General features: G+C 42.0%; 2 protein-coding genes across 5 annotated transcripts in view; one reads left to right on the forward strand and one right to left on the reverse strand.

Annotated features, from left to right (window-relative positions):
• The window catches only part of LOC122539525 (protein RUFY3), a 70853-nt gene extending 68276 nt beyond the window's left edge, over positions 1 to 2577 (forward strand). For all 4 annotated transcript variants that reach the window (XM_043674475.2, XM_043674476.2, XM_043674477.2 and 1 more), the window contains one exon: positions 378 to 2577. In XM_043674475.2, the coding sequence (XP_043530410.2) occupies positions 378 to 524 (147 nt within the window). In that variant the 3' untranslated portion in view covers positions 525 to 2577. The remainder of the gene's footprint in view (positions 1 to 377) is intronic.
• Positions 2578 to 7377: 4800 nt separating this feature from the next.
• Positions 7378 to 24813, reverse strand: part of grsf1 (G-rich RNA sequence binding factor 1) — a 35336-nt gene continuing 17900 nt past the window's right edge. The window contains exons 5-10 of the mRNA XM_043674474.2: positions 23449 to 23587; positions 16158 to 16327; positions 14461 to 14573; positions 12111 to 12246; positions 11094 to 11177; positions 7378 to 8243 (exon numbers count right to left, since the gene is read on the reverse strand). Of these exons, the coding sequence (XP_043530409.1) occupies positions 8227 to 8243; positions 11094 to 11177; positions 12111 to 12246; positions 14461 to 14573; positions 16158 to 16327; positions 23449 to 23587 (659 nt within the window). The 3' untranslated portion in view covers positions 7378 to 8226. The remainder of the gene's footprint in view (positions 8244 to 11093; positions 11178 to 12110; positions 12247 to 14460; positions 14574 to 16157; positions 16328 to 23448; positions 23588 to 24813) is intronic.

A 24813-nucleotide genomic window follows, 5' to 3' on the forward strand; every position in this document is an offset into this window, starting at 1 on the left:
TCACATGGCTGCAATCACTTTTCTGTTCTCTCCTCTGTACGCTTTTACTGAACTTCCCCTTTCTTTAAAAAAAACTCCAACTTTTAATAAAGCAATTGAATTGTAAGTGAATTCTAAATCTGTCCCTTAACTATAACTATTCATCCAAACCGTCCTCCTTCCTATTTGTGTTGTTTAAATACTTGACCCAAGGAAATGTCAGCTCCTCTAATCATCATGTCGCTAGTTCAGACCAGACTTTACCCAGTCCAGTTATTAAAGATGGTGATGTAGACCCTGACTAGTTCTTAACTGGGTCACACCCACGCCCTGATGACCTAAGCTGGATCATTTTCTGTGGATTTAAACAACGGCTGTGATTTTTTTTTATTTTACAGAAACGCTGCAGCAATTGCCTTACCATCGTCTGCAGTCAGTGCGCCGTCAATGAGCTGCCGCTACCTTCCTCCATCCAGCCTGTGAGAGTGTGTAACCCTTGCCATGGAGCCTTATTACAGCAGTACTCGACAACATTGCCACCCTGACACACACGCGCGCGCACACACACACAGTTGATCAACTGACAGCCGTTGATTGAGTGGGGGGGACAATCGAGGCACCTCTCCGCTTTTGTCTTTCTCTCATGAGGTTAACGCACAAATTTGTGTAAATTCCACATTTCACCCTGCCCCCCAAAAAACCCTTGTTTTGATACAGTTCTGAGTGATGCAGTTGCATGCTCATTCATGCTAATGGTAAACTCTCTCTCCTAGTGAGACAGTCTACTGATGACCAGCAGTAATTGTGTACTGCAAGGAGCTAAAAAATATCTGAAATCCGTCCAACATTCAGCTGCTTAACCTTTGTCTAAGGATGAGGAGACACTAGATTGTCTCATTAGTGTCATCAAAGTGCCCCTTTTTTTAAATAAGGAAGCAATTAACTTAAAGGGAAACAAATGACTTAAATGTCTATTGTCAGTGCCCATCAACTGACCTCCGTCTGTTAAGGTGACTTTCATTAAAAATAAGAGACTAGATACTCACTTTCTGGGGCAATTGGGAGCAGCTATTTGGTAGAGTCAGAAGCAGAAGTCAGAACAGTCCAGCTCAACCTTGGACTGTAAACACTTGATACGGAAGACTGCCTTCTCTCTCGCCATCTTGGGGTTGTAGCATTGAGGAGGCTATAGCTACCCCACTGAAAACCAGCAGTGCTTTTTGGGAATTATGTTCCTGTATTTCTTTCTTTGATCAACACTGATTTAAGGAGTGTTCTACAATCGGAATTTATGATTTTGCACATCAGGGAGAACAAATGTTTGTCAATCTATGACTGTACCCAGCCACAAGATTAGAGCTAGAGATGCCAGGTTGAATAAAGTGAGTTGTCAGATTTGTTTTTGCCACGTGGAGTAGATTCACAGACAATTTCGAAGGCTATACCTGGAATCGCATTTAACACAACGTACTTCAATGTGTGGCTCAAACCAAAAGCAGAAGGTATTTATTTATGTGGCTAATGTTTGTTTTTCAGGTATTCACACCGTTTTAAGAAGTGAATGTACTAGGACTGTTTATTACGAGATTAATACTTGTTTGATTTAGTGATATTTACAGTCATTGGAAATCCAGCCACTATTAAATAGATGGTATAATCTAAGATGAGAACAACATTCTTAATGTGACAATTGTTACATTAACATCTCTCAAATAAATGTGAGTTGTATTGTGGGGCTGGAGTCCTGTTCAGTATAAAACACCCCTGTGGAACCTTGGTGCATTTATTGTCGAGGTTTAACTGCACCTCCTGATGTTCTGTCGTTATCTAAAATAGTGTTTGAACAAATGTTTAATTGTGCACGAACCTGAAACTTTCCAAGGTTTAAAAAAAAACACCCCCTTCCAATCCAAAATCAAGATAGTTATATAAGTACTTGGTTAAAATTCAGTCATGGGATGTCAAGGCCAGTATTTGTCCCTAATCACCCCTTGAAGGCAGTGGCTATTTTCTTGACTAACTACAGTCCGCCCCTGACCTTGTCTCTGCGATAGATTGCTCAGATGGCAGCAGTTGAGTGCAGCATTTATCTAGCCCCAAACAGCCTGCTGTTGAACTCATTATAAGCATTCTACACGTTACAAACTTATTTAGACAACCTGTTCTCTCCCAGCATCCCCCACCACTTGAAAGCACAAGGGAACATTTTTATCCAAGCATGTCTCTTCTCCCCCTACCTTTGGATGTTTCAGTCTACATTCTGGAATCACCTTTCTTACACTTTGTTAGAAGTATAGCCATCAGCTAACTTGAATACCAACATGTCCACAATGGGGGTCTGTATCTGTGCTGTAAGAACTCTTGACTCCACCTTGAGAACTGCAGAAGGGATACTCTCTGCACTGTCGCCTACACTGAGTATAATTACTGTTTTCAAAAAGACTTTTAAGAGTTTCAGGTCTGAAATCTTTCAAATACAATCCTGTGAAGTTATGTTTGTGATTGTAAAACAATGATTGCAGATGCTTGAAGTCTGAAATAAAAACAAATTGCTGGAGAAACCCAGCAGATCTGGCAGTCTCTATGGAGAGAAACTGAGTTAATGTTTCAGGTCTATTGATTTTTCTTTGGAATTCAGTCCTGATTAGCAGTTCAATGGCCAAACTAGACCTCATCCAGGAAACGGCTGCTGTATTTACACTGTCTCTCAAGATTTTAAATTGAATTTGGTTTATTATCACAAGTATAGTGATGTTTACAAGTTGCTACTTAGTGCCATCCGAGGTACAAAGATTCAGAACAAATTCTTAGGAAAAAAATGAAATAAAATGTCCAGCAGTAAAAATCACAGTAATAAATCAGAAATGTAAAGAAATAAAATGTTCAGAGTAACAGTCCTTCCATGGTAATATAAAGAATTCAAAGTCAACCTAGTCCATTTCATGGCACTGGGCTGGAGGGCCTGATCCCCATGATGGTGAAGAAAATGCTGCACAGACTGCCTGGAGCTGCTGTGGTGAGACCAGACATGACTGAAATGTTTTCAGGGCCTTAACATCTTTTGTAACCTTTAGTGGGCCAGCTGAAGAGGAGATCTGATGTAAACATTCCACACACTGAGCTCTAGCCTTTGTACAAGATTGGAGGTCAGATATTTATCCCCTTGTGATGGGTACAGACAACGTTGTGATGAGGAGGTCATCAGTGTTCTGAAGATATTGCTGACACGGGCTGGGAAAACACCAAGCAGGGGAATTTCTAGTAAACCCTCAGCAGTTTCGCCTCATTGGACTGACTGGGAGCAAGTTAAACATCAAAAGCTTCCAAACAAAAATAAACCCATACTCTACCCTACAGTACACAGTCCAATGTTCAGGAACACACTGGATAATTTGCACAGTTTAGTCTCATTATTACAGTCATACAGGGAAGATAGTTATACAAAAACTAGTGTTAGAGTGCCTATCTCTGGGTTAGATGGTACTGTATACTGTAACATGTCCAAACAGTTGTTTAAAAAGGGTCATAGCAAGCATCACTGGATAGTTCAAATTTAAAAGGTTTCTTATGATGCAAAATAATGACATTTTCCCAAGAACAATTTGCTGGGTACATGTTCTTGTGCAGAGCAGAGAGAATGTGAAACTCACTACTTTGGGGAGTGACTGAGGCAGATTGCAATGATGAATTGAAAGGAAAACTGGACAGAGAAGAGGGAGAAAGGGATATTGTGGCAGGATAATGGAGGATGGAAGTACATGTCTGCCTAACACAGCAGGGTAATGCAAAGTCAGCATAATGTGTCCAAGATAACCAGAGTCAGGAAAACAAACAAGGGCTTAAACATATGGGGGATTATGACAACTGGTTTAAAAAAAGGGCTGACCAAAATACAGCTCATAATCATAATGGCAGAACTATGGAAAGATCAGCAGCCAAGGAATTGCTCCCATCCTTGCTTTTCTTCTGGAATTCCCCAGCTCTTTCAGACTACAGAAAGATTTCCAACTCAGCACACTCACCCGTGTCAGAGAATTGGAGGTTCAAGCCCCAGTTCAGGGCCTTGAATATAAAAAGCACACTGACCAATGTTCCCCACTACCTGCTGTACTAAGGGAGTACTGCATTGTAAAAGTGCCAATTTTCCATACATTAAACCAAGAATTGGAAAAAGCAAACAAGTACTGGAGTTGGGAGATCATGTTGTGGCTGTACAGGACATCGGTTACGCCACTGTTAGAATAGCATGCGCAACTCTGGTCTCCTTCCTATTGGAAAGATGTTGTAAAACACGAAAAGATTTACAAGGATGTTTCAGGGTTGGAGGATTTCAGCTATAGGGAGAGGCTGAACATGCTGGGGCTGTTTTCCCTGCAGCGTCGGAGGCTGAGGGGTGACCTTTATAGAGGTTTACAAAATTGAGGGACATGGATAGGGTAAATAGATAAGGTCTTTTCCCGGAGGTGGGGGAATCCCAAACTAGAGGGCATAGGTTCAGGGTGAGAGGGGAAAAGTATAAAAAGTGACCTAAGGGACAATCTTTCATACAGAGGGTGGTGTGTGTATGGAATGAATTGCCAGAGGAAGTGGTGGAGGCTGGTACAATTATAACATTAAAAGGCATCTGGATGGGTATATGGATAGGAAGTGTTTGGAGGGAAATGGGCCAAGTGCTGGCAGACGGGACTGGATTAGGATATCTGATTGGTATGATGACTCTAAGTGAGGGGAATAGTTCATTGCTTCAGAAAACAAAAGTCAAAGGTAGAAGAAGAAAGGATAGTTGTGTAGCAACAAGGTGTCGCTATGAAACAAGCGGAACCATCCAGGTGCTCAGCAAATGGGCAGATTTCTTTCAGACAGAAGCTGGCCATTGAGAAGGAAAAGGCCTGTAAAAGGCCCAACGATAGTCAGGGGAGGGTAGCAGCAATCAAGTCCTTTGTGACTTGGACATTAGCAAGAAAATAGCCCCAGAATCAAAAGTCTTTCAGGGGCCAGAGAGGAGAACATCCGACAAGGCTGCTGAATCTCATGAGTTTAAGGAACACAAGCTCAGAAGTAAATGAGTTAGGATCGCAGTTTAAGGGTCTCATGAAGAGACAAAGGAGGTAACATTGAGTGAACAGATACCTTCCCTGAGAAGCAGCCCAGTATAGCCCCCCCTACCAACTGCAGGAGGAATTTGTAACAAAATCAAAGTGACCCCCCACTGACATTCGAGAATCTGAAAGACTCCAGTTGAGGATTTTGAGTATCTGAAAGACTGCAAAGAACAAAGAAAATTTATATCCCAGGAATAGGCCCTTCGGCCCTCCAAGCCTGAGCCAATCCAAATCCACTGCCTAAACCTAAAACCCAATTCTTAAGCATCTGTATCCCTCTGCTCCCCACCACCCACTCATGCATCTGGCCAGATGCATCTTAAATGAATCTATCGTGCCTGCCTCTGCTAGCAATGCAAGCAACGCATTCCAGATACCCACCACCCTCTGTGTAAAGTACTTACTGCGTGTATCCTTACCTTTTCACCTCTCACCTTGAAAGCGTGACCTTTCGTTACTGAATTCTTCACCCTGGGAAAAAGCTTCTCTCTACCTACCCTGTCTATACCCTTCATGACTTTGTAGACCTCAATCTCTTTTTTTAAATGAAAACAATCCTAACCTACTCAACCTCTCTTCATAGCTAGCACCTTCCATATCAGGCAACATCCTCGTAAACCTTCTCTGCACCCTCACCAAAACGTCCACATCCTTTTGGTAATGTGGTGACCAGAACTGTACACAGTATTTTAAATGCGGCCGAACCAATGTCTTGTACAATTTTAACATGACCTGCCAGCTCTCATACTCAATATCCCATCCAATGAAGGCAAGCATACCATATGCCGCCTTGACCACTCTGTCCACCTATGCAGCAAGCTTCAGGATACAATGGACTTGAACTCCCAGATCTCTCTGCTCATCAACATTTTTCCAAGGCTCTTCCATTTACAGTATAGTTCGCTCTAGAATTAGACTTCCCAAAATGCATCACCTCACATTTGCCTGGATTGAACTCTCTGCCCAACTCTCCAGTCTATCTATATCCTCCTGTATTCTTTGACAGTCCCTTATGCTTTCTGCTACTCCACCAATTTGTGTCATCTGCAAACTTGCTGATCATACCAACAGTGTCCTCTTCCAGATCATTTATGTATATTACAAACAACAGTGGCCCCAACACTGACCCCACTGGTCACCTTTCTTCATTTCAAGAAACTATCTTTAACTACTACTGTCTCCTGTTGCTCAACCAGTTCTTTATTCACCTAGCTAGAACACCCTGCACACCATGTGACTTCATTTTCCCAATTAGTTTACCATAAGGAACCTTATCAAACGCCTTACTAAAGTCCATGTATAGGAGATCAACAGCCCTGCCTGCATCTATCAACTTGGTCACTTCCTAAAAGAACTCTAAGTTGGTAAGGCACAATCTCTCCTGCCTATCACTGATAAGCCCATTCTTTTCCAAATATAAAAATTTTATTCCTCAGTACCTTCTCCAGCAACTTCCACACTACTGACGTCAGTCTCACAGGACTGTAGGTAGCTTTCTACCCTTACCTTACTACCCTTCTTGTACGGGGGGGACAACATTAGCAACCCTCCAATCGTCTGGCACCTCACCTGTGTTTATGGATGCTACAAAGATATCAGTCAATTGAGGATTTTTCTGATAGTTGAACTTTTAAAAAAAAAATATTCAGGGGATGTGGGCATAGCTGGAAAGGTCAGCATTATAACTGATCAGTAACCATGTTCGAACTGAGCAGTTTGTTCAGTCAGTTCGAAGGGCATTTCAAAGCTAATCACATCGCTGTGGGTCTGACCTCACACGTAAGGCAGGCCAGGTAATTTCCTTCCCTAAAGGACATTAGTGAGCCAGATGGACAGTTATGAAAATTGACACATGGTCTCATTAGACTAGCTTTTAATTCCAGATTTTTTACAATTGAATTTAAATTTTACCGTCTGTCACTCTGAATATGAAGTAAAGTCCCTTTGATGTTAGTCTAGGACTCCAGTTACCAGTTCAATACATTACCACTATACCACCACCTTCCCGTAGAAATAAGACCATTTACATAGTTCTTAGTGTAAAAGAGTTGGTGCTGCTACCCCCCCCCCCCCCACAATTCGGGTGTAACAGCAGCTCTTCTGCTTAACGTGAGTATTTTCAGTGTGTGACTACTAAAGAAAACAAATGGAAAAATAAACCTGATGGTCTATCAAGCCTGATTTCACTCAGTAATGTTAGGCAAGGCAAACTGCTATCAGCTGGTAACACTACACTTAAAATGTGCTTCACTGTAAAGTCCTTTGGGAACATCCTGAGGTTTTGAAAGGTTGTGTGTATCTTACGTGTGGCTCATGTAGCGGTGGGTGAAACTGCAGTTTGTATTGCTGCACAGCCAACCATTAGAGTGAAATGTGATGGTTCTCTCCCAGATTGAAGCCAAGCACCTTTTGAGAAAACCATTTCCAACGCAGAGTCAGAAGACCACCTTGGAACATTTCTGTTCTGTGCTTTGTTTGTCATTGCAAATACAATGAACATTTTATTACATGTACAAATGCAATGCCTTTTTCGGTCCATTAGGTGATTTTGAAAAACTAAACCATCACCACCAGGGGATTTCTTGCCATCAGTGCATTGTACCTTACAGTCATTCATGAAAACAAAATGCAAGATATTTCACAAGAGAATTGCATCTAATCCATTTTTCCTTTTCTAACCAGATGAGGGGAAAATCAAGGCTGTAATAAGCCCTTAAATCTGTTCAACTAACATTTCAATACATTAAAAAGTTAGTTCACAATAATATAGATGCTGAAGTTAATAATTTTACATTTCTGCCAAACACACAATACAGTCAGGCACTCAAGATGTTAAGGATGTAAGTTGTTAAAATACCTGCATTTATTTTATCTGGTAATGTAACATTAAAACGTGTTACAAGAGGCATAATCCAGAATACAGGCTACAACAGGGTAGCAAATAAAATAGAGCTGACTCCCCCTTCATTACCAGTGATGATATCAATGCGATTGATCGGTCAGTTGGTCCACCACAATTGCTGTGTCTGGTTTTGATGCAGCAGTGAGCACCTGTGCCACTTTCTCTTATTAGTTTTTCTAGTGTTTGGGTAATTTGCTTAAGTTTCATATCCAAAGCAAGTGACATTCTGAAAGGAATGACTACTTAACTTGCTTCAGAACCTGAAAGAAAAAGAAATGTTAGTTTAATTAACCATAAGTCAGAGGTTTTGGAGTATAATGAACAATTTGAACAACATGTCAGTGTTTCAGACACAAGTACAGAATGATACAGTGATTGAAACTATGTGATGTGCACATAAGCCCAGGCAATACTGTAACATTTGCATTATTTGGCACCATGGCAACCAAAATCTCCAGTAATTCCTCAGCATGTCAAAAAGTGTTTATTATTTACAGACATTTGATTGAGGGTGGTTTGCATGATTTGGAACTGGTGCACGTTTTCCTGCTTTGAATCTCTTTCTCTTCTGTATCCATCAGGATGTGTGGCTGAGTTGATCATAAAAAGTGCAACAACACATTCCATGTAGAGAAGCAACCCAGCAATGACAAATGTGGAGCAATGGGTGTTTCAGAAAGGGTGCAGAATGTTCTCAAGGGGGAGAGGGGCCATTGTCCACATTGAAACCAACGACATAGGAAGGGAAAAGGTTGAGATTCTGAAGGGAGAATATAGAGAATTAGGCAGGAATTTAAAAAGGAGATCCTCGAGAGCATTAATATCTGGATTATTTCTGGTGCTACAAGCTAGTGAGGGTTGGAATAGGAGGATAGAGCAGGTGAATGCATGGCTGAGGAGCTGGTGTATGGGAGAAGGATTCACATTTTTGGATCATTGGAATCTCTTCTGGGGTAGAAGTGACCTGTACGAGAAGGACGGATTGCATCTGAATTGGAAGAGGACTAATATATTGGCAGGGAAATTTGCTAGAACTGCTCGGGAGGATTTAAACTAGTAAGGTAGGGGGCTGGGAGGTGCGACCCAGGGAGATAGTGAAGAAAGAGATCAATCGGACACTGATACAGTTGGGAAAAGAAGAGAGTCAAATAGTCAGGGCAGGCAAGGACAAAGCAGAGCACAAGGTAGGACTGATAAATGGCATTTATTTCAATGCAAGGGGCAGATGAACTCAGAGCATGGTTAGGAATATGGGACTGGGATATCCTAGCCTGCGATATCCTCCAGAAACGTGGCTCAGGGATGGACATGTCTGGCAGCTTAACATTCCAGGATACAAATGCTACAGGAAGGATAGAAAGGGAGGCAAGAGAGGAGGGAGAGTAGCGTTTTTGATAAGAGGTAGCATTACAGCTGTACTGAGGGAGGATATTCCCGGAAATACATCCAGGGAAGTTATTTGGGTGGAACTGAGAAATAAGGACGGGATGATCACCTTATTGGGATTGTATTATAGACCCCGTAATAGTCAGCAGGAAATTGAGAAACAAATTTGTAAGGAGATCTCGGTTATCTGTAAGAATAATAGGGTGGCTATGGTAGGGGATTTTAACTTTCCAAACATAGACTGGGACTGCCATAGTGTTAAGGGTTTAGATGGACAGGAATTTGCTAAGAGTGTACAAGAAATTTTTCTGATCCAGTATGTGAATGTACCTGCTAGAGAAGGTGCAAATCTTGACCTACTCTTGGGAAATAAAGCAGGGCAGGTGACTGAGGTTTCGGTGGGGCCAGTGACCATAATTCTATTAGTTTTAAAATAGTGATGGAAAAGGATAGACCAGATCTAAAAGTTGAAGTTCTAAACTGGAAGAAGGCTAATTTTGACAGTGTTAGGCAAGAACTTTCAAACGCCGATTGGGGACATATTTTCGCAGGTAAAAGGACTGCTGGAAAATGGAAAGCCTTCAGAAATGAGATAGCGAGGGTCCAGAGACAGTATATTCCTGGTAGGGTGAAAGGAAAGGCGGGTAGCTGTAGGGAATGCTGTATGACTAGAGAAGTTGAGGGTTTGGTGAAGAAAAAGAAGGAAGCATTTGTCAGGTATAGACAGGACACAGCGAGTGAATCCTTAGAAGATTATAAAGGCAATAGGAGTCTACTTAAGAGGTAAATCAGGAGGGCAAAAAGGGGACATGAGATAGCTTTGGCAAATAGGGTTAAGGAGAATCCAAAGGGTTTTTACAAATACACTAAGGATAAAAGGGTTACTAGGGAGAGAATAAGACCTCTCAAAGATCAGCAAAGCGGCCTTTGTGTGGAGCCGCAGGAGATGGGGGAGATACTAAACGAGTATTTTGCATCAGTATTTACTTTGAAGAAGGTCAATGAAGATATAGAATGATTAGATTAGATTCCCTACAGTGCGGAAAGAGGCCCTTCGGCCCAACAAGTCCACACCAACCCTCGAAGTGTAACCCACCCAGACCCACCTAACACTATGGGCAATTTAGCATGGCCAATTCACCTAACCTGCACATTTTTGGACCGTGGGAGGAAACCGGAGCATCCGGAGGAAACCCACGCAGATGTGGGGAGAATGTCTGTGTGGAGTTTGCACAGTCACCCAAGGCTGGAATCGAACCTGGAACCCTGGTGCTGTGAGGCAGCAGTGCTAACCACTGAGCCACCGTGCCACCAGTGTGGGGAAATAGATGGTGACATCTTGAAAAATGTCCATATTACAGAGGAGGAAGTGCTGGATGTCTTGAAACGCATAAAAGTGGATAAATTCCCAGGACCTGATCAGGTGTACCCTAGTGCTGCTGTGGATGCTGCAAATCCAAAACAAAAGTAGAAATTGCTGGAAAAGTTGAACAGGTCTGGCAGCATCCATGAAGAGAAATCAGAGTTCACATTTTGGGTCTGGTGACCCTTCCTTACCAGGAAAAAAACAAATAACAAAATGTTTTCATACAAATAAAGACCAAACTGTACACCACACTAAAGCAGACATCTGACTCAGAGGAATATTAACTCAGCAACGAGCCCCTGGAAATTATTTACATATCAGCAGTTTGACAATGAAGTGAAATAACTAAAGGTCTTACCCTTTACTTGATTTCCCTGGTCATTATATGGGCTATTAATCCCAGCACATGCCGAATTCAGGTAAAGTTCTATGTAGCGATGTTCTGCAGGAAAGAGCATCAAAGGTTAGCAGCTGTGGTACTGAGCACACTGGCTAAAAACTCTGTGCACGTTGAACATGGATGAGATTATACAACACTCTGATGGAACAGATGATCAAACGGGTGAAGGGGTTCTCTTGGAAGGAAAAGTCAAGTAATTTGAGTTTACACTCTCTCTGATTTAGAAGGAGCGTTGATCTTACTGAGATGTACTGATTCTGAGGGACCCCGACTGGGCAGATGTTAAGTGGATGTTTACTGGGGAAATCAAGAACAAGCAGGAGATTGAGATGAAAATGAGGAGAAATTTCTTCCTCAGGAGGTCTGTTAGTGTTTGGACCTGTCTTCCCAGTGAGTGGCAGAAGTCAGGCCATGGAATGTGTTCAAGGCTGAGTTGGACAAATATTTGATGGACAAGGGAGTTCCCACTTGTGGGTTGGGACAACAGTCAGATTGGCCATGGTCTCACTGAACAGTGAAGTGTTGGTGGGAAGGGGGAGAACCTGGGGGCCTTAATCAGTGCCAAGCAATTCAGGAAAAAAGTTAGGAAAGTTCTGCTTCATATTGAAGGGAGAGCAAAGTGTGAAACTCTCTCCAAATCATATCAAAACCGAGATTGATAATGTTTTACTCTCTGGAAGGTTGGTGGAAAATGATTCAATAGAAACTTTCAAAAGGAAACAGGATAAATATTTGAATTGGAGAAGTTTACAGAGACTGTGGGGGAAATTAGAGGAGTAGATCTAATCAAATAGCATTCTCAAAACAGCCACATTAACCACAAAGGGCTGAATGGCCTCACTGCAATACAACCCTACATTGTGGAATTTTCTCAAAATTGGAATGGAGAGATTTAGAGTGAAAGAGCACACCTTCAATAATACGGTTTAACTCTGAAGCACTGCCTTAGAAATGTGAAATGAGTAACGTGCTTACGCATGTGAGATTTATCTTTTGTCATGGCAGCAACAGCATCATCATGCGTAGCAAAATGTACATCAGCTTCTCCAGTAGCTTTTCCATCAGGACCATATTCCACAATAATCCGGACTGGCCTCAACGGCTGGAAGAACTAGAGCAAAAATATTAAACATTTTCTGAGAAGACTTTTAAATCAACTGAACAAATGTCTTTTAGTTTATAGCAGATTTTTTAAAAAAATTACATATAAAATTAACATTTCTACAACCCCTCTTGCTGTAGTGCCATACTCCTGTAAGAGAATCATCAGTCATGCAGAGCATATCCCATCCCCTGGACACACACCAGCTCAACTTCAAAACTTCCTTTCATGCTCTTACCTCGCCTCATACAATGGGGTTCTGTGGTCCCCTGGCTCCTGAATCCCTCCTTAAACCCCTCTGCCTGAATTTTCTCCTTTAATATACACCTAAAAACTGAGCTTTTTATTATGTGATCTAATATACTATGTGGCTAGATGTCTTTTTCATATAACACTCTGGTAAAGGAACTTGGAACATTATATCATGTTAAAGGTTCTATACAAATCCCATGCTGTCAGTGTTTCTGCAGTGTGAGACACTGTCTTATTAATGAGACACTATTAACATTTAGGTCCCAGACAAAAACAAAATGGATTTACATTGGAAGCAACATCTCATTTGGTGAGCTCATTTAATCTCCTTCCTGGTTCACCTTTCCAATCTCAGCAGGAAGCTGATGAGGGCTCTTGTCACGCAGTGGTATTGCTTGTGTCTGTTATGGGGCAGGCCAGACCCTCAAAACATTTTAAGGAAGTAGCCCGGACCCTAACTTTGCTGGTTGCTTTAAGCAGGTGTGAAGTGGATATTCCAGGAGGGATTCAGCTGTCCCAATCACTTAGTTTTAAAACAAAACATTATTTATTTGCAAGATTACCGAATGAAACACAAAACAAAACAGAATGCAGAATTACAAACTATCTGAAAGACCAACAGACTATTCCAACTTAATGATGCTGTTCCAAATACTTGCTACAATCCCCATAAACACCCCTTGGCACTAAAGGAAAAATCAAACCCAGGGTTTTACAGGAGAGATGTCAGTGAGAGGGAGAATCAGCATGGACATGTTTCTTTGGGTCCAGCAGCTTCACAACTGACTGATTGCTAAAACCAAACCAGAGAAAAGCCACTCCCCTTTCAATGTACAAGTTTTTTTTGAAAGCCCTTTTTCCTGAGGCAGTATCTGTTAGCTATAATCAAATTGGACCTGAAACCTTTCAAATCTAGATGTTCCAGAGTCTTCTGGTTTACGACCGCTCTTAAAATAAAAGGGCAACATAACCTTGTTAAAGGAGCAGCATCATCACACACCTCTGAGCTAGAAGGACTGGGTTACAGTCCCAACTGCTCCAGAAGTGTTTCATAACATTTCTGAATAGGTGGATACACAGCTTTATAAAAAAAAAGTCAATAAGGAACTAGCTGTCTCTCACTTGGTAGCACTCTCAATTCTGAGTCAGAAGTTAGGGGTTCCAGCCCCACTCCAGAGATTGGAGCAAAATCCACACTGATATTCCACGGCGGTACTTAAGGAGTGCAGCACTGTGCCATTTTTTGGACTGGACATGAAACCACAACCCCTCTCTCATGTCTACAGGATTAAAACAGCTGGCTATTGTGCTGGGCCAATTACTTCTTGCTCAGCCAACATCACTGCAACAGTTGTACTGGTCGCTCCCATTAGGTTAGGCCACAGGCTGGAGGCTCACACTGCTTTCCAATGTCCACTTCTTGCTGTTTTGATTTTGTCTGATCTGTTTACACATTGTGCAATAGCAAAGCTAGACACTTAGGATTTGTCTAACTTGGGCTCCTGGGCAAAAGGCTATGTTTTTAAACTCTGAATGCACACAACTAATCACAAAGGTTACAAAATGTTCAAGTCCAGAGTCAAGAAAAGCCCTCAGCCACGACAGGGCTCTAGAGGTCACTGGACATGGACGGGGTGGTTAGTAGTTAGGACATATGTAGTTGTGAGATATAAACATGTCCAATTGCCCAAAATAATTGGTACAAATAACAATTTCAGCAACACATTTGTAACCGCCCTTTGTTTGAACAATAAGGAACTTGCAATCTCCATTCATGCAATATAGACAGCTTTCAGGAACAGGCAGGAACAGTGTGAATAAAGAGGCATTGTGTCACTCTTTTTACAAAGGTCGGCAGAGACAAGTGCTGTCACGATGCAGATGAACATACATTCCTGGTCACTGACTGGAAGGTATGACACAGCACGTGCTACAAATACAAAGATTATTTTTCACGAACAAGGCACTTACCTTTACAATGTCCTGTCCATTAACACGAAATGGAAGGCCCCTCATATGTACATTATGTACTTCAGATCTTTGAACACAGTGATTTGATACTAAATCATTTGTAGGTAGCTGCACTATTAAAAGAAAATCACAATTCTATTAAAAAATGATTACCAAGAGAGCTTTAACATTAAAATGCCAAATATCTTAGAAATGTAGCTAGTTAAACACTCCAAACCAACCATTAAAGCTAAGCAACATTCCAGAGTCAGATGCTGATGCATTAAGTAAGCAAATACAGAGGGACCTTCATTATCTGAAAGACACAGGCAGGGAGTATTCCGTTCGGTTAATCGAATTCTGGATACCAAATGCCAAATAACATAGTTTAGCCAAGCATCGGGACCTTGAGATCTTGCCAGAGAGTCTGATATTTGGATAATCGAATGCTGGATAATAGAGGTTCCTCTGTACAATGTTAGCCTTAATTCCAAAGGGACTGGAGTGAGTATGGGAGAAAGCAAGTACACACAATTGTATAGGATTCTGGTATGGCCAGGCTCGAAGTAATTTAGTTGCCTCACCTAAAATAGGATATGTTTACTTTAGAGGGAGTATGACAAAAATTCACTCGATTGATAAAAGAGGAGTTTGTCTTAAGAACAGAAATTCAATTGACTTAGGCCTATATTGCCTAGAATTGACAAGAATGTAAAATGATCTTGTTAAAATATACAGACAGTCCCAAGTTGTGACCGGATTTCACTCTGGAGTCTGTTTGCAAGTCAGAACACAATCAGAATAATATAAAGCAGCCATTTGTAAGTACAGAAAATATTCATGTGTTGGATCGGCATGGGATCGAGTTCCCAAGTATCAGCCGCTGTCAAGGTGAACGTTCATAAATTGGGTTCCATTGAATTACATTATTATTGGGATTGACAGGGAGATGTTGGGAGGATTTTTCTCCCTGGTTGGGAAATCTAAAAACCAGCAATCACAATCTCAGAACAAGGGATTGAGGTGAGATGCAATTCCTTTAACTGACTATAAATCTTTGGAATTTGTGGCTCAGTTGATTCAATTCAGACCAACGGACATTAAGGAATGTGTGGACAGGGCAGAAACATTAAACTGAGGTTAAAATCAAATGTGATCATATTAAACAACACAGTAGGCTTGAGGGACCGTATAATTCGTTTCAGCTACTATTCCATATGTTCTTATTTATGGATATGAAACACTAAGACAGGGCAAGTCTTCAGGCAAACTAATATTAAATTGATTCAGACCCCCAGCCTGTTCCATCATTTAACAAGACCACGGGTCATTTAATTATACATCCTATCTTGGTCCCACATCCCTTAATATCTTACTCAATAGAAACAAAACTCAGTTACAATGGAACCGGAGCTTAAAGTTTCCTGATGATTTCTTGTTCAAACTGACCATAATTAATTAACTCACGCCAACATTTGACACTAACTTTTCACATCATCTTTCACACATGTGGAAGAACAGGTCTAAAACTCTCACTAATGCTTAAAACACTACGATTAGTCAATGCCAGTGTAGCATGTCAAGGATGGAATATAATTCCACAGCTCAGATGGCAAATATGCTTTTGCAAATTAAGGTAGTTTTCAGAACCTGACTGATTGGTTCACAATTGTGCCAGAATACTGATTTTTTGCGGTTAGCTTATTAATGTATCTTACCATTCTGAAGACTCTCTTCTAGAACCCCATTATTACTCTCATTGTTAGCTATGGTACAGCTTTCATCATCTGTTACGATTTCCCGTGCTGTGGGACATCGAGGCAGTCTCTTTGCAGGACTGATGTATAAACGGAGATCATTCTTGGTGCTCCTAAATATTTCAATGTACCTGACCAAAAATAACAGAAACATAGCAAAGATGTTATTCAGAATCAGTAGTGCTTACAGCAAGCTAAGGCAGTGCTCTCTCTGTAACGTGGTTCCTTTGTTTCAGGGCAGCCCTTATTAATAAATTAACCTTCCATCTATTTACTGAAGGAGCTAGTGTAGTGGTAATATCAGTGGCCTTTGCAATCTAAAGCCCCAGACTAATCCTTTGGGGATATTGCAGCAACCAACACAGTAGCTGGTAGCCTTTAAATTCAAATCAAAGTGAAAATTAAGTCTCAACGTGGTGGCCATGATCATAACAACTGCCATCTGTTGTTGTAAAAGCCTGTATGGATTCTGAGGGAAAGAAATCTACCATCTGCTTGGTCTGGCCTATATGTGACTCCAGACCCACAGCTGGTGATTCTTTGGAGTTCTCTGCTTCAGGAGGGCTGTGTAAATATACTCAAGACAGGAACTGATAGATTTATGGATTCTAATGACATCAAGCAAAATGAGGGTAGTGAGGGGATATGGAGGAGGGGAAACATGGGGTGGAGAGTGGTGATCTGCCATGATCTATCTGAATGGCAGAGCAGGCTTGAATCACCTCCTCCCGCTCACTTTCTGCACGGTTGACTCTTATCCACCCTCTGAACTGACCTAGCAAACCACTCAGCTCATGGGTAATTAGAGGGTAACGAATGCTGACCTCGTCAGCGGCACCAACGTCCCACAAAAAAAACTTGGCAACACTGCTGCTACACATACTGAACAGCATCAGATCCAATGCTATGGAGGAGCAGAAGAATGTGGAGGCACATGCTTACAGGTCAAAAGAGCAATAAGAATTGTATTAACTTTTAAAATTCTTATCTCAAAAAATACAAACATGAAATGAGGGAGGTGTTGATAAGACTGCAGAATTGCATTAAGAACGCAGCGAGAGGACAGTAATGGGCCCATCCTATAGGAAGGTTAGAGACTTGAGAGACAGTACAACCTGACTCACTAGAAAGCTGCCTGGGATGAGGAATTACAAATACAGGGGCAGATTTGAAACATTGGGCGATGTTATTTGGGACAATGAAAAGTTACTAGACATGGCGGAAATGTTCACAAATGCAAAAAGATGGAAAAAAAGGAGAAAGTAACAGACTGACCTCAGCTGAAGAGTCATGAACAAGGAACCAGAAATTTACTAAATGCATGGGATTTAAGACAGACAGCAGGAGAAATCACTTTACCCAGTGAGTCGAGGTACTGTAGAATTCAAGGGTTACACAGAATTGCATTTAACTTACAGCAAAGGAGCAGGCCATGTGGGTCAACTGGTCTATGTCTCCACCCACTGACTTCACCTCACCACAAAGACTTCTATTCCCTTTTCCTTCCTGTCCTTACCTGGGTTGCCTCGAGTGCATCCACCTTACTGACCTCAGGAACTCCCTATGGTAGCACAATTCATAGTCTAATCAACTTCTGGGTAAAAAATGTCTCTCCTGAATACTACATTGGATTTTTCCGAATGCAAATACTGCAACTAATTTGCACAGAGCAGAATCTCAAGAACAACACTGTGATGGTGACCAGATATTTCCTCTTTATATCTTCAATGGGATGCGAGCAGAACCAACAAGGCCATAATTTGCTGTCCTGCTTCCTAACTGCCTGACAAACTAACTGCCTTGCTAGTTGTTTCAGAGGCAACCTATGGGTATGGAGTCACGGGCAGGCCAGATTAGTTGGAGGGGGGGGGGGGGGGCAGATTTCCCTTGTTATAGGGCACTAGTGAACCAGATGGATTTTTATAATAATCAATGATAACTGTCATCAGTTCTGAAGAGAAGTCTTATTGCATTTGAAACGTTAACTATTTCTCTCTCCTTAGATGCTCCTTATCTCCAGTATTTTCTCTTTTTACTTTAGATTTCTAGCATCCACAGGATAACTGTCTGAGGTGGCAGTGGGGAGCATTTTGGGGCAAGTGATCATAATTCAATTAGTTTTAAATTAGTTATGGAAAAGGAAAGAACTGATTAAAAAGGTTAAATTTGGGAGTAAAGTCAATTTTATTAGACAGAAGTTTTCAGACGTTTACTGAGCGAGGCCACTCGCAGGCAAAGGGACAGCTGGGAAGTGGGAGGTCTTTCAAAATGAGATAACAAGGGTTCAGCAACAGTATGCTCCTGTTAGTCTGAGGGGTAAAGCTGGTGGGTGTAGGGAATGCTGGATGACTAGAGTTTTTGAGCCTCTAGCCAAAAAAAAGGAAGCACATGGCAGGGACAGGCAGCTGGGATCGAGTGAATCCCTCCAGGAATATAAGGACAGCCAAATATACTTAAAAGGGAAATCAGGAGAACAAAAAGGGGATGCAAGGAATGGCTTTTGCACCTAAACATCAATGTGACCATCTATGTGTGAAACCACAGGAGATGGGCGAGGTATTAAATATTTCACGTCAGCATTTACTGTGGAGAAGGACATGGAATCTAGGGAACTTGGGGAAATAAAGTGATGTCTTGAAGGGAGTTTGGATCACAGAGGTGGTGGTGCTGGAGGTCTTAAAATGCACAAAGGTAGATAATTCCCCAGGACCTGGTCAGGTGTTTCCCAGAACTTTATGGGAAGCTATGGGAGAGATCGCCCGGTCCCTTGTTGAGATATTTGTATCATCGACAGCCACGGGTGACTTGCTAGAAGACTGAAGGTTGGCTAACGTGGTGCCACTATTTAAGAAAGTCTGTAAGGAAAAGACGGAACTATAGATCGCTGAGCCTGACATCGGTGGTGGGTAAGTTGTTGGAGGGCATTCTGAGGGACAGGATTTACATGCATTTGGAAATGCAAGGACGGATGAGGTTTAGTAATTTGTCTTTGTACATGGGAAATGGTGTCTCATTAACCTGACTGAGTTTTTTTGAACAAGTGACAAAGAATATTGACATTGCCTATATGGGCTTTAGCACAGCGTTCAATAAGGTTCCACATGGTAGACTGGTTAGTAAGGTTAGATCACATGGAGTACAGGGAGAGCTGGCCAATTGGATACTAATTGACTTGAGGGTAGATGACAGAGGGTGATGGTAGAGGGCTGTTTCTGAGACTGGAGTCCTGTAACCAGCGGTATGCCACATGGATCAGTTTTGAGGCATGGTTAGTAAGTTTGCAGATGACATCAAAACAGGTTGTGGTGTAGTGGATAGTGAAGATTATTTGTGTGCAATAGAATCTTGATCAGATGGGCCAATGGACTGAGGAGTGGCAGATGGAGTTTAATTTAGATAAATGTGAGGTGTTGTATTTTGCTGAGGCAAATCAGGGCAGGACTGACACAGTTAATGGTAGGGCCCTGGGGAGTGTTGCGGACAGAGACTCAGGGATGAAAATGCATAGTTCCTTCAAAGTGGAGTCACAGGTAGACAGGGTGGTGAAGACAGCATTTGGCATGCTTGCCTTTATTGGTCAATACACTGAGTATAGGAATTGGGAGGTCATGTTGCGGCTGTACAGACATTGTTTAGGCCACTGTTGGAAATACTGCGTGCAACTCCAGTCACCCTTCTATAGGCAGAATGCTGTTAAACATAAAATGGTGCAGAAAAGATTTACAAGGATATGGCTGGAATTACAGGATTTGAGCTATAGGGAGAGGCTGAATAGGCTGGGGTTTCTGTCCCTGGAGTGTTGGAGGCTGAGGGGTGACCTTATAGAGGTTTATAAAATCATGGGGAGCATGCATAGGGTGAACAGCCAAAATCTTTTTCCTCGGGTTGGGGAATCCAAAACTAGATGGCCTAGGTTTAAGGGGACAGGGTAAATATTTTAAAAAGGGACTGAGGCATAACATTTTCACACAGAGGGTGGTGACTGTATGGAATGAGCTGCCAGAGGAAATGGTGGAGGCTGGAACAATTACAACACTGAAGTGAAACTATCACAGTATTCTAACAGATGAAAGGCTTAACAGACAATCAATTTTTCAAAGTATAATTTCAGTTATATCACACTGTAAATTTTTGCTATAAATTGTGTGTTAGGATTGAGCCCACCACTACCACCTGATGAAGGAGCGACGCTCCGAAAGCTAGTGTTCTTCCAATTAAACTTGTTGGACTATAACCTGGTGTTGTGATTTTTAACATTGAAAAGGCATCTGGATGGATACATGAATAGGAAGGGTTTGAGGGATATGGGCCAATTGCTGGCAAATGGGACTAGGTCAGATTGAAATATCTGGTCAGCACAGAAGAATTGGACTTAAGAGTCTGTTTCAATGCTGCACATCTCTATGACAGTCTTTCTCTTTTATTGAAGTACATTTTGAGTTGCAGTCACTGTTGTAATGAAGGAAACGACCATCCCACAATAACCATGAGATGGATAATCAGATAACCTGGTGGCTGGGGACACTTGTTTTTCTACATCCTTTTATGGGATGTGTGATTTCCAGGCAGAGCTAACATTTCTGGTCCACCCCTAATTTCCATTGAACAGAGTGTCTCATTAGATTGAGCAAATGTGCTCAGTTGAAATGAACTTCCTCACTTCTCTACACAAGTAATCACAGGCTGGATTGATTACAGACATAATTCATTGACTGCAGCATTTTGGAGGTGAAAGACAATTTATTTACCAATTTCTTTTCCTCCTTTTTCCACTCAATCAGCTCATTAGCTACTAAGACAGTTAAGTTCAGACAACAAAGTAAAGCTGAAACTATTTTGTTTGAATTACCAATAAGGCAACAGGAAAGCCAGGTTCAAGTCCCCACCTGCTCCAGAGGTGCGTAACAACATCTCTGAACAGGTTTATTAGAATCAAAAAAAAAGGTGGCACCTGGTCACCAATCATCTTGGTCTGGAACGGAGACTGGAATTACAGGATATTTCTTTTCATGGAATTCCCCAAACCATGAATTTCCGACTATAGTCAGAGTATTAATAAGTGTGATTTATTGCAAAAAGATTGTTGATTTTTTTAATGAGGTTTTCTACAGTGATTTCAGTTTGTACTTGGTCTTTCCATCTCTCCCCCCACACTCTCTATTTCAGACTTCCAGCATCAGCATCATTTCATTTTTGTTTTGATGTGTAATACAATGTCACTTCTCTCCCAGGAATACCACTTCCTCACCCCAAAGACGGCCTGCAGGACTTACAACTCTTATCTTTAATCTCCACATCAATGATAACTCTGCAACCTGAAATGCTCACAATCCCCACCATGTGGGAGCAGGCCATTCAGCCCATCAAGTCCACACCAACCCATCAAAGAGCATCCCATCCATTCCCTGTAACCCTGCATTTCCCATGGCTATCCCACCTGGCCTACGCATCCCTGGACACTACGGGCAATTTAGCACAGTCATTCACTGAACCTGCACATCTTTGGACTGTGGGAGGAAACTGGAGGACCCAGAGAAAACCCATGCAGGCACGAAGGGAACATGCAAACTCCACACAGGCAGTCGCCTGAGGCAGGAATCGAACCTGGGTGCCTGTTGTTATGAGGCAATAGTGCTAACCACTGAATCACCATGGCACCCCAATGATGCACACTGTCACCCTCTCTTCAAAAATCCTACACAGTGAGCAGCATTTCCAGCATCTTTTGTTTTTACCTTTTTTAAAATTCATTCAGAGGGCAGTATTTATTGCACGTCCCTAGTTACTCTCAAGATGATGGTGGTGGTGAAGTTGCCTTCTTGAACCACTGCAGCCCATTTGGTGCAAATATTCCCAATGCCCTCAGGGAGGGAATTTAAGGACTTTGATCCAAAGACACTGAAGAAACAGCGCAATGTCTCCAAGTCAGCATAGTAAGCAGCTCAGAGGGAAAGTTGTAGGTGTAACGTCCCAACGTAACCACTCCCTTGTCTTTTGGGTGATTGTGGTTATGGATTTGAAAGGTGTTGTTGAAGGAGCTTTGATGAATTTCTGCAGGGTGTCTCATAGATGGGACCGCTGTTAGTGTGTATCAATGGTGGAGGGAGTGAGTGTTTGTGGATGTGGTGACAGTCAAGCAGGGTAGTGTGTCCTGGATCACACCAGGCTTCTTGAGTGTTGTTGGAGCTGCCCCCATCCAGGCAAGTGCAGAGTATTCTATCACACTCCTGACTTGTGTTTTGTAGATGGTGGACAGGCTTTGGGGAGTCAAGAGGTGAGTTACTTGCCTCAGGATTCCTAGTGTCTGACCAGCTCTTGCAGCCACAGTATTTAAATAGTGTGAATATTCATAGTGTGAAATTCAATGATGGTAATGCCATTGAATGTCAAGGAGTAATGGTTAGATTCACACGTGTTGGAGATGGGGATTGCTTGGCACTTGTTACCTGTTAATTATGAGCCCAACTTTGGACATTGTTCATGTCTTGCTGCATTTGGACACGAAATGCTTCAGTACCTGAAGAATCATGAAAATTGTACAATCATCAGTGAACATCCCACTTCTGACCACTAGAGCAGCTGAGGTGAGTGGCCTAGGACACTGTCCTGAGGAATTTAAGAGGGTTGGTGGTGCTGTGGTAGTGTCCCACAAGTCTAAGCAGGTGGTTCAAACATATCTACCCTGGAAAACTGCAGCAACGTCCAGTAGCTTATACAGGTTTATAAAATAATGTGGGGTATAGATAGGGTTAATGGTAGTGCTCTTTTCCCTAGGTTGGGGATTTCAAGACCGGGGGAAAATTTATTAAGGTGACAGAAGTAGATTTAAAAAAGACATGGGGACATTTTTTTTAAACACAGTGGTTCATGTGTGGAATGAACTTCCAAAGGAAGTGGTGGATGCAGGTACAAATACAACATTTAAAAGGTATGTGCATTAGTTCATGAAAAGGAAGTGTTTGGAGGATATGGGCCAGGAGCAGGCAGGTGGAACTAGTTTAGTTTGGGATTGTGGTCAGCATGGACTGGTTGGACCGAAGGGTCTGTTTCTGTGCTGAACAACAATGAGCTGAAGTGACTGACCTTCAACAAACAAAACCTGTGTGTGTGGCCTTGTTGCTTGCATTCTAGTGCAAGATTTTTTTTTTACTGAAACAAAGACGATTCATTGGTTGCTGAACAGATGCTTTAGAATCAGGACAATTCCATTTAGAATGCAATTTCGTTCTTTCACTTCTAAGCGAGCACCTACCTGGAGCCTATTATTTGTCGGTCTTTCGTCAGAGCCTGTTCTGCAACTTCCTGAGACACAAACTGCACAAAAGCATCTCCTGTGTTTCTTCCACGGTGATCCCTCGTTATGGTTACACCATCTTCGACAATCTCCAACCCTAAAGTTAATGATATTCAGAAAAAAACATCCTTCGGTATGACTAGTAGACAATACATGACATGAAGCTAAGGTTACAATGCCCTCCCTTTTATCTCAGGAAGCTGGAACTTCTGACAGAGTTTGAAGAACTCATCGCTTTGTTACAAACAACCAGAGTGAATCAGAACACACTCAAGCCATTTGCTACTGAGAATACAGCTCATAACTGTCTACAATTCCATGAAGGTGGCACTAGGTTCCTGTAGCAAATAGTGTCGAGGGTGTGGTGCTGGAAAAGCACAGCAGGTCAGGCAGCATCCGAGGAGCAGGAGAATTGACGTTTCGGGCAAAAGCCCTTGACTCTAATGCCCAGAACCTGCAGCCCTCACTTTCGCCCTGTAGCAAGTACTCACAGCATTTGTGAAGGTGGCTGCTCCTTAATACGCACAATTTGAAAGTAGTGCACAGTAGCATTAGCCATCAAAATTAGAATGGCGTTCACCAGTACGTGATGAACACAACATTAAATGAAGATAAATTCTGGAAAGATAATTGAGATACGTCAACATAAGTCTCTAGTTTACAATAACATTTATGTCTTTCTTTAAAACTCCATGTGCTGTACCGAAGGAGCACACAGAAATATACAGAATAAGTGCTGAAGTAGACCATTTGGCCCGTTGAGCCTACTCCACCTTTCAAGATGATCATGGTTGAATCTGAAACGCGTACAAATCAATGCCCTCATCTACCCCTTGATTCCTCTGTTTAACAAGAATCTACCTTGGTTTCAAAATTATCAAATAAACCTGCCTCACTACCTTCCAAGGCAGTAAGCTCCAACATTGCTTAATCCTCAGAGCAAACATTTCTCCTTCTAATGGAGTTAACAGTGTCTCCTAGATCTGGGCTGACCTACTAGTGGAAATATCCTACCCACATCCACCTTGTCAAGACTAATCAGGATCTCACATACTTCAGTCAAGAGACAATAGACAATAGGTGCAGGAGTAGGCCATTCTGCCCTTCGAGCCTGCACCACCATTCAATATGATCATGGCTGATCATCCTTAATCAGTATCCTGTTCCTGCCTTATCTCCATAACCCTTGATTCCACTATCCTTGAGAGCTCTATCCAATTCTTTCTTAAATGAATCCAGAGACTGGGCCTCCACTGCTCTCTGGGGAAGAGCATTCCACACAGCCATCACTCTCTGAGTGAAGAAGTTTCTCCTCATCTCTGT

This window comes from Chiloscyllium plagiosum, unplaced genomic scaffold (genome assembly GCF_037043375.1).
Source record: "Chiloscyllium plagiosum isolate Xiang-an unplaced genomic scaffold, Cpla_swu_hap1 HiC_scaffold_36, whole genome shotgun sequence".
NCBI lineage: Eukaryota > Metazoa > Chordata > Chondrichthyes > Orectolobiformes > Hemiscylliidae > Chiloscyllium > Chiloscyllium plagiosum.